This window comes from Grampus griseus (assembly GCF_964374135.1).
Source record: "Grampus griseus genome assembly, chromosome: 4".
In the NCBI taxonomy this organism is placed as follows: Eukaryota; Metazoa; Chordata; class Mammalia; order Artiodactyla; family Delphinidae; genus Grampus; species Grampus griseus.
The window spans coordinates 140,956,260-140,966,382 of record NC_138997.1 but is presented as its reverse complement, the minus strand read 5'-3'; the positions used below and the strand labels follow the sequence as shown (position 1 = coordinate 140,966,382).

At 56.4% G+C, this 10,123-nt stretch overlaps 1 protein-coding gene across 2 annotated transcripts in view; it reads left to right on the top strand.

Moving 5' to 3' along the window:
* Nucleotides 1–10,123, top strand: part of ABLIM2 (actin binding LIM protein family member 2) — a 129,206-nt gene that overhangs the window by 22,860 nt on the left and 96,223 nt on the right. For both annotated transcript variants that reach the window (XM_082653968.1, XM_082653967.1), the window contains exon 3: nt 3,956–4,139. In XM_082653968.1, the coding sequence (XP_082510094.1) occupies nt 3,956–4,139 (184 nt within the window). The remainder of the gene's footprint in view (nt 1–3,955; nt 4,140–10,123) is intronic.

Genomic DNA, 10,123 nt, shown 5'->3' with positions numbered 1-10,123 from the left:
ATCACTCTCTCCTCTTCCCAGACACCAGGACAAGAGCATCCCTGAGCTGACCACTCCAGGGGAATTGCCTTCCGTATTTGGGTAGAGAGCCTTCCAATCTTCTCCTTTGTAAGAGTCTTTTCGATCTGAAGTCCTGTTGTATATTTACTTCTGTGTCCCGATGTATTCTCTTTAAGGGACTGTGTAAGCCCTTTCCCCATCATACATCCTTCAACATCAATTTCAGTATATACCCAGATTCCTTCAGAGGCCTGGCCTGCAGCAGACTTAGCCGTTCCTCAGCTCTTAAACGTTTACATCGATGCCAGCCCGGCACTGGGCTGGTCAGTTTCCTATGCCTCATCCCATGAGTCATCAGCATGGTTAACCCTTTGTTACAGGTGAGGACTCTGAGATTCAGGGAGGTTGAGTAACTTGCCCCAGGTCACACAGCCAGGAAGCAACAGGAGGAAGCATTCATGCCCAGGCTGCCTGTCCCTAAAGCCCAGCGTTTATTTCCTACATTATACTGTAGTGATGCTGCAGCCAACACCATGCAAGAACGCTTCTGTGGACGTTCACGGTCAGTTCCTTGGGATAGAGTCCCAGAGAGAGACGACTGGGTCAAAGGGTAGGAGCGGTTTTCATATTCCTTTGAGTCGATGCCAAAGGGTATTCCAGAAAGTGGTGCAGATTGTCTTCCCACCATGGCCCGCCCCCTCCCGACCGTTTCTCAGAAGTGACAACAGTGACCGCCAGAGATGGGGGGGCGGGCTGCTCCGGGTCACCCACAGCTGCTGGTGCCCTTCACTTCACTGGGTCTCGGCTACTTGGATAGACAGATGGAATGTGAGGAGAATATATTGTCTTGATTAGGACGTTCAAAATTATTAACGAATTTGGACTCTTAATTTTTAGCAGGCAGAGGTCTGGGTTTACTGTCTGGCCCCGACCTTAGTGGACCCAGCCAGCTACAATCCGGTCAGTAGCAGAGATGACCGGGGCCGGGCAGGGAGGACGTAGCATTGGCCGGGCCCGGCGCTCGGGGCAGGAAAGCGGCTTTAATTCAGTCTTCTGGTGCCTCCGTGATGTAGATGCAGGTTATAGTGGGGCGCTAGATCCCTCTTCACATTCTTCTCCTTCGAAGAACAGTCAATACGGTCATATCTTTAGGAAGATTAGAAAATGAGCCCTGGAGCTCGCACGCCACTAGAGAGAAGCCTGCGCGCCTCAACGAAGATCCTGTGTGCCGCAACTAAGACCCGACACAGCCAAAAGTAAATAAGATAAATAAATAATAAATCTTTAAAAAAAGAAAAGAAAAAAAATGAGCCTAGTACCAGAGCCAAGGGTGCCCGTGAACCAGCCCGTCACTCAAGGGCTGAATTGTTACAGGCAGCGTTTACTGAAAAAGTCACTAATTCTCCTACAGAGGCCTCAGGGAGCCTGTGCTTCCCGAGTCGGGGTACATCTGCTTGGCCTACGCTGTGGTGCAAGATTTTCTTTCTTTAAATAAATGTATTTATTTTGGCTGCGTTGGGTCTTTGTTGCTGCACGCAGGCTTTCTTCAGTTGCGTTGAGCAGGGGCTACTCTTCGTTGCGGTGCGCAGGCTTCTCATTGCGGTGGCTTCTCTTGTTGTGGAGCCCGGGCTCTAGGCGCACGGGCTTCAGTAGTTGTGGCTCACGGGATCTAGAGCGCAGGCTCAGTATTTGTGGCGCATGGGCTTCAGTAGTTGTAGCACGCGGGCTTCAGAAGTTGTCACTCGCGGGCTCTAGAGCGCAGGCTCAGTAGTTGTGGTGCACGGGCTTAGTTGTCCACGGCATGTGGGATCTTCCCGGATCAGGGCTCGAACCCGTGTCCCCTGCATTGGCAGGCGGATTCTTAACCACTGCGTCACCAGGGAAGCCCTGTGGTGCAAGATTGAATGAAGGGTTTTCACCCTCGGGCTGGGTGAGAGAAGGATTTAGAGCTGGGCACCGGCCTCGGGCCTCCTGGGGTGAGTGACGTCAGTAAAACGATGACCTGGATGGTGGCCCCGCACGACTTGGGGCTTATGTCACGCTAGCATAGGATGCGCCTCTGTGCTGCCCTTCTCACCTCTGAGTAGGCCCAGATGAGGACTTGGGGGCCCAGAGAGGTCAGGGCCTTGCCCAGGGGCACACAGCGCAGTGCACGAGTGGAGCCTGCATCCCCCGGGCAGCCCTGGAGTCTGGGTTTTCAGCTGCTCAGCCTTATGTCCAAAGAGCCAACAGCTCCTTGACGATGTGGAAGGAAGGATTTCCAGCCACTCTGGTGGCTGTAACCGGGTAACAGCGCGTGCAGCCCTGTGGCCCAGGTGAGGGGACAGGGACACCCGGGACAGGCCCGCCACCTCGCCCTGTGTGGGGTGGGAGCTGAGCTGAGTGGGTCCCACCTGGCAGAGCCACCCGGAGCCCCCAGGTCCTGGGTCGTGTGCACTGACCGGTGCATGAGCTGAAAGGGCGCTGCTGACCAGACCAAGCAGACCCGACCCCTGGGGACCCCAAGACCCTTGGAGATTCAGACTCCCACACTTGCTCTTCCCAAACTGACCAGCCTGAGAAGCCACCTGCAGTGGAGGAAGGCTGCTCGGCTGCCCTCGCCTTCCAATCCCCCAGGGCGCCAAACAAGGTGGAGTTTAAAAGTCGGGGCTCCCTTGATCAGACACCAGGAACTCCCCTCGACCACCACCATCCGTGTCGTCAAGAGTTGCACTGTGGAAAGCTTGTCCTCTATCCACGTAATAATAATTTACCAAAATGTACAACATATGTGTTGTTTCGATAGCTTTATACTAGTAGCAGTCATAACAACACTACCCAGAATAAGCTATTAAATATTTAGAGCCTGGTGGCCATAAGAAATTCCTAATAAATCAATTTCCACGTAGACGGAGGGATTTTTGTTGCAGAGAGCCATGGGCGCCTTCCATCTCTGAAACACGTCACGTGTGCACGCAGTTCTGTGGGGGAAAGAGACGGCAACAGGCTTTCCTAGCAAACGAGGAACGAGGTGGAATGCCTGCTTTCACTCAGAGCCTGTCTCTGGGTTTTGTAAACAGAGGTCGGTGGTCCTGCTTCGACATCTACGGTCTACGAGTTAATTTAAAGATGCCAGTCCTTACAGTTCACCGGAAACTACAGCCTCTGCAGTCGGTTAAAGTTTTGATGAAAACTTTAGGCGTTGATTCAAAGATGGGTTACCTGGTATTTCAAGGCTCTGGCTAGGGGGCTGCGACCCACAAAGACCCCGCCCTGACGGGCTGGCAGGCTGGGCCTCCCCAGGGAGGGCGCGAAGGCTGCTCCCTCTGGAACCAAGCCCGGTTCCCATGTGCCCTGGGGCCTGTCCTGAGGGCAGGCACTCCATCCTCCGCCTGGCAACGTCCCCCTGGTCCTCCCTGGGGCAGGAGGTATATGAGGGGTCAGTGCGAGTGTGCCCGGCCTCTCTCCCTTTTGCAGGGGGTCTGGCCTCGTCCATGTTGGGGGAGACGGGTGGAGGGGGGTCAGGAAGCCTCACTGTGGTCAGGGGATCCTCCCCCCCAGAACAGGGCCCAGCACGCGGTAGGTGCTCAGGTGTGAACCGCCTCCCCATCTGTTATTTTCCTGCTGGGAACAGCCCACCTGGAGGAGCGGGGGTTGGGGGGGGCTCGTGGGGCATCAGCATTGCGTCCCTGGTGGGCTCAGGAGGCGAGGAGGCGCTGGGCTGGCCCCTCAGCACAGCCTGCTTCTCATCCCGGGTCTGTGCCCCTTTCTAGAAGCTTCCACAAGAAAAGCCACTCGTCTCCAGGCTGAGGGGCCGGAGCTGGAGTCTGTGCTTAGGGCCTGGCCCCCCGAGGGTTCAGCGAGCAACCCTGAGTTCGCACCGAAGCCTGTGTGTAGTGAGGGATACCCATGGAGCCCGGCGGGACTGGGGAGCTGGTGGTCACCTGCTACCTCGGCCCCTCCCGTGTGTCCCCAGAATGCGGCTGTGACCTGGCCGAGGGCGGCTTCTTCGTGCGGCAGGGCGAGTACATCTGCACCCAGGACTACCAGCGACTGTACGGGACCCGCTGCTTCAGCTGCGATCAGTTCATCGAGGGCGAGGTGGTGTCGGCGCTGGGCAAGACCTACCACCCAAACTGCTTCGTGTGTGCCGTCTGCCGGTGAGTGTGGGACCTGCAACCGCTCCTCCCCAGCCCTCCCGCCTCCCTCCTCCCTCCCCCCTCCCTCCTCCCTCCCTCCCCCTCCCTCCCGCCTCCCTCCTCCCTCCCCCTCCCTCCTCCCTCCCTCCCCTTCCTCCTCCCTCCTCCCTCCCTCCTCCCTTCCTCCTCCCTCCCTCCTCCCTCCTCCCTCCTCCCTCCTCCCTCCCTCCTCCCTCCTCCCTCCTCCCTCCACCCTCCTCCCCCTCCCTCCTCCCTCCTCCCTCCCTCCACCCTCCTCCCCCTCCCTCCACCCTCTTCCTCCTCCCTCCTCCCTCCTCCCTCCCTCCACCCTCCTCCCCCTCCCTCCTCCCTCCTCCCTCCTCCCTCCTCCCTCCTCCTCCCTCCTCCCTCCTCCCTCCCTCCATCCTCCCTCCTCCCTCCTCCTCCCTCCTCCCTCCTCCTCCCTCCTCCCTCCTCCTCCCTCCTCCCTCCTCCTCCCTCCTCCCTCCTCCCTCCTCCCTCCCTCCCCCCTCCTCCCCCTCCCTCCACCCTCCTCCCCCTCCCTCCTCCCTCCTCCCTCCCTCCACCCTCCTCCCCCTCCCTCCACCCTCTTCCTCCTCCCTCCTCCCTCCTCCCTCCCTCCACCCTCCTCCCCCTCCCTCCACCCTCCTCCTCCTCCTCCTCCCTCCTCCCTCCTCCTCCCTCCTCCCTCCTCCCTCCTCCCTCCTCCCTCCTCCCTCCTCCCTCCTCCTCCCTCCTCCCTCCTCCCTCCCTCCATCCTCCCTCCTCCCTCCTCCTCCCTCCTCCCTCCTCCTCCCTCCTCCCTCCTCCCTCCTCCCTCCTCCTCCCTCCTCCCTCCTCCCTCCTCCCTCCTCCCTCCCTCCCTCCTTCCCTCCCTCCCATTGTCTCATATGGCCAGGAGGGAGGCGGGACCCAGCCAAGGGATGGCAGGTGGACCCTGGCCCTGCTCTGAGGCACACCTTCATCCAGCCGCACACCTTGCAGGCTCCCACCCCTCGCCCGCAGCACAGGATCAAGCCCTCTTTCCGGGATGCAGAGGCCCGTGGGTTCTGAGACTGCCAGCACGAGGCCTCTGATGGCTTCTGGGGAGGTGCTCGCCCACCGCCTGTGCCTTCTCGGCCCCGCCCACCAGCCCCTCTCCTGTCCGCAGCCTCCACCTCGTCTCCTCTCACGTCGGTGCCTGCAGTGTCCACGCTTTGGCGTCTCCGTGCCCACCCACTGCCGCTCCCCTCTCCCTCACCATCCTGGCACATCCCACCTGCACACCCCGCCTCTCTGTACCCAAGTCCCTGATCTGTAGGTGGCACAGGCGCCCAACCCACCAGGCACACGAGCCCCAAGCGTGGGCATCTTCCCAGGTCCCCCCCATGAACTTCCGAAATCGGCCCAGCCACTGCCTTACTCAGACCCAGAACTCACCTCTCGGGAGTCCTGCCAAGGCCTCCACACTGGGGTCCCTGTTTTCCCTCTGCCTGTCACTCCTCCGCCCCACCCCCATGGCCTCCACGAGAAAGCCTGAGCCTCCCAGCCTGGCTGAGAGGAGCCTCACAGTCTGTTCCAGTCCCTTCATTCCTTTATTCATTCATTCATTCATTCATTCGTCCAGGCTTTTCTAGATGCCTCCGTGGGCCAGGCCCCAGGCTGGCTCTGGTGACTTGGAGCTGCATTAGCCCAGACCCTACGGGCACAGCATCTGGGGACACAGCAGTGCAGCAAGAGCTGCCTCCCCCCAGCCTCCCTGTCCCCTCCCTCTCCCTCCTCGCGGCTCCCCTGCGTCCTGGGCCCGACAACCCTTCCGTGGCACCGTGTCCCAGAGCTGCTTGATGGCAGCACCACGTGGGCAGGGACTGGGTTTGACGCCTCCGGCGCCTGCCGCCTGCCACGGAGCAGGTGTCCGGTGAATGGCCGCTAGAGACAGAATGAGGTCCTCAGCCCCGGCAGCAAGGCGACACCCGCTCCCCCCTCTGCCCTGCAGCTCTGGGGCTTGGGGGCAGCAGCAGGCAGCCCTCCCACGTGGGCATCCGGCCTCCCCCCTCCCTCCCTCCCTCCCTGCCACCCACCACAGCCCCAGACACATTGCTCCCAGGGGGAATGTTCTGTCTAGAAAACAAAGAAGGAAACCCCCAGAGTTTATTCTCTGTTCTCTCTGTCTCACCACACCCAGTTGAAAGGGGTCTTGTTGAGTGTTGTTCCCGCTGTTTTCTGTAGTTGTGGCACGTGCTCTAGGCGGAAAGGGAAGCTTTTGTTGGGGGTGGGCGTGGGAGGAGGTGCTGGGCCAGGAAGGAGCCATGACAAGGGACATTTCTAACGGAAGAGTCACCGTGTGTCATTGCAGCGTGCGTGGGTCAAGGTTCCCCCAAGGATAATCTGCATGTTTGATTTCTGTGAACGTAGCTTAGAGACAAGGGGTGACATAATCACAGTGGGTTTGAAAGATCACCTCTGTAATCCGATATTTTAAAAATAATACCTGACAGCCCTGTCGTGCTGGAGTCACTGGGCCTGGACTTACCCACCCACTATAAAAAACTAGAAGACTGGAAAAAATATACAAAACAACTGTTTTGGGATACTGGCGCACAGGCAGCTCAGGACTAACAGAGGGAAGACGAAAGAAGGGACCCCTGTGACCACCCAGCTTTCTGCCTGGAGGCTGTTTCTTGAACCAGAGGACAAGAAGGGAACCAGGTAGGGCATGGCATCCTCCCCAAGTTAAGAGACAGTGATGTGAGAGGCAGAACAGCATAGCAGAAGGGAGAGAGCTATGCAGAACGAAACATCAGGAGAGTTGCACAGAGGTGCCTTTGACTCTTGGACTAAACACGAAACCATGTAGACGGAGAGGAAATTTCACAAGGTTGGGCAAAAAATGACCAGGTTGCTGTAAGCTAAACATTCCCAGGGCTGGGAGACATTCGAGTTCTGGCCAGGTGGAGATTCCTTGTGGAACACCCAGGCATGCAGTGGGGACACCAAAAGCATCATGCCTTATTAGCGGAACTGAAATCGCCCTAGAGTGAAGGCGTAAACCTGCTCGAAGTTCAAGAACAAGCCTCAAAGAGATCACGCTGGTCTGCAAGCGAGCTAACTGCCTGCCAAAGTAAAGTGTAACACTCTTCGTAGAAAGAGAAGAAAACCCAGCCCTCAACAACATAAAATCGACAATGTCCAACACCCATCAAATGTGACCGGTCATAAGAAGAAGCTGGAAAACGTGACCCAGGGCCAGAAGAAAAATCAGTCAGTAGCAACAGACCCAGAAATGAGATCAATGGTGAAACTAGCAGACGATGACTTTAAAACAGCCGATGTAAATATATTTAAGTATGCAGAGGAAAGCATGAACATAAGCAGGAACATTATAGAAGACATGAAAAGAAACTAAATGGAAATTATAGAAATGAAAATGGAAATTTCTGAAATAAAAAATTCCCTGAGGGCTTCCCTGGTGGCGCAGTGGTTGAGAGTCCGCCTGCCGATGCAGGGGACACGGGTTCGTGCTCTGGTCCGGGAAGATCCCACATGCCACAGAGCGGCTGGGCCCGTGAGCCATGGCCGCTGAGCCTGCGCATCCGGAGCCTGTGCTCTGCAACGGGAGAGGCCACAACAGTGAGAGGCCCGCGTACCACACACACACACACACACACACACACAAAAAAGACGTCAAGAAAATGAAAAAGCAAGCCATCAGCTTAATAGAAGATACATATCTGGTGAAACACAGTTATCTACAATATATAAAGAACTTCTACAACTCAATAATAAGACCAAAAAAACTATTAAAAATGAGAAAAGGAGTTTAGCAGATACTCCACAAAAATGTATGTAAATGACCAATAAACAAATGAAATGATTACATTAACATCACTAGTCATCAGGGGAATTCCAATTAAAACTCGTTGAAATACCATCCAGTGTCCTCTAGAATGACTCACAGTAAGAAGATGGATAGTGGCAAGTGTTGGTGAGGATACAGAGTGAAAGGAGCTGTCACAGGTCTCTGGTGGGAAGGCAAAGTGGTGCAACCTCTACAGAAAGCAGTTTGGCAGTGTCTTGTGAAGTTAGGCACACAGTTAGCACGTGGCCCAGCAATTCCGCTCCTAGGTATTTACCCAGGAGAAACAAAAGCGCACATCCACACAAACTTGTCAGCAAACGTTCTTACCAGCTTTATTTGTAACAGTCCCAAACTGGAAAGAATCCAAATGTCCTTGGACATGAACAGTTCATCCGTGCAAAGGAGCAGCATTTGACAATCAAAAAGAACAAACCAGTGGCGTGTGCAGCCGTGTGAGTGAATCTCAAAAACACGCAGCAGAACAAGACATTAAAGACTGTGTACCGTGTGATTCCATTTATAGGCAGTCCCAGAAGATCAAGTCAGATCCATGGCACAGAACGCCGATCATAGCCGCCTGGGGCCGGCGTGGGGGGATGAGTGTGGACGGTCACAGCAGGCTTTTGACAGTGGACAGAAATGTCGCATACCGTGACTGTGGTCCTGGTTACATGAGTGTGTACATTTGTCAACATATACTTCAATGAAGTTGAATTAATAGAATAATAGCTACCATTCATTCAGCCCCTCCTGGGTCCCAGGCATAATACTAGAGCTTTCCATGCTGTAGGTCAGATGCATGGATGGATGAATAACAGCCTGAGACACAGATGTCCTTAGTCCCGTTTTACAAGTGAGAAGCAGGAACTCGGAGAGGTTAAGCAGCTTGCTCTGGGTCACACAGCCGGAGATTCTCTCCGAGCGCATCCAGGGATGGCAAGGGACTCCCGCTGTGGCCCAAGACCCCCCATTACCAAGGCAGCTGCAAGGCAGCAGGCGAGAGAGAGGCAGACCCCAGCACTAACCACGTGGGATGCAGCGCACGGCGTCAGATAGCTGCCAGGGCAGCTGAAGGACGGAGAGCGGCAGGACCATCTCGCAAGTCTTGGGACGGGGTTCAGCTCAGCTTATATAGGTCCTTGCTCCCTAAGAGCTGAGACTGGCTGGCTGGGGCCCTGCTGAATCCGCCTAGGGCCCTGAGCGCCAGCCCCACAAAGTGGGGGGCTTTGGCGGGGCTTTTTCACGGGAAGGCTTGGCAGCCTCATGGGTCAGAAAGCTCTTCTGGTCGCAGAGTCGGGGCTGGACTGGAGCCGGCGTGACCCAGGCAGGCTCCGAGAGGAGGCCCTGCAGGGGAAGGCGGCTGAGCTAGGCCTCCAGGGGGACCTTCGGTTATTGACGTGTTCACGTACTTGCTCATTCTTTCACTGACAGTGACCTGTCGAGCACCTGGCTGTGCCTGACCTTGTCCAGTCCCGAAGGAGGCAGGGGGGACACGACGAAGGCTTAAACCAGAGGACGGGGCGTGCCCTGGTCCAGATAATTCAGAGACTGCCGCCCGCAGGGCTCAGGTTCTCTTGCCAGGCTGAACTGGGGGAGGAGGTGGCCCAGTGGCAGGAGGTGGCCTGACCCTGGCTCACCAGAGGCGGGCACCCGATCCACCTCTGTCACCAGAGGGGAAGTTCCGGGGCTGAAGCAGGTGGGCCGGCTCTGCGGCCCCCACCGGCCTCGCTTGGGCAGCCCAGGGCCGTAACTTCCCCTTGCCCCAGGGCTGGGACTAGGGACTCTGCTTTGGATGCAGAGTTTAAGGGGAGGCCAAAAAAAGTGATCAAGGTAAATGATATTTTAATGTGATACTTCAGAAATTGGAATTCATGCAAAAAACAAATCCATGATGAAAAAAATGCCAGACTTTAAAGACGGAATCCAGCACACAGTCTTGCATGCTCCTAGCGGCACTGCTTTCTGAGAGACCCAGGGAGGCAAATCACGGCGCTTTGGAGTCAGGCAGGTCTTGGTTTGAGTCTGGTTCTGACGGGCAGCAGCCGTGTGGCCTTGGAAAAGTCAACTATCCTCTCTGAACTTCAATTTTCTCACCCATTGAGAAAAACAAAGCAAAGACCAACCTGGGCAAGCATCTTAATGGTGA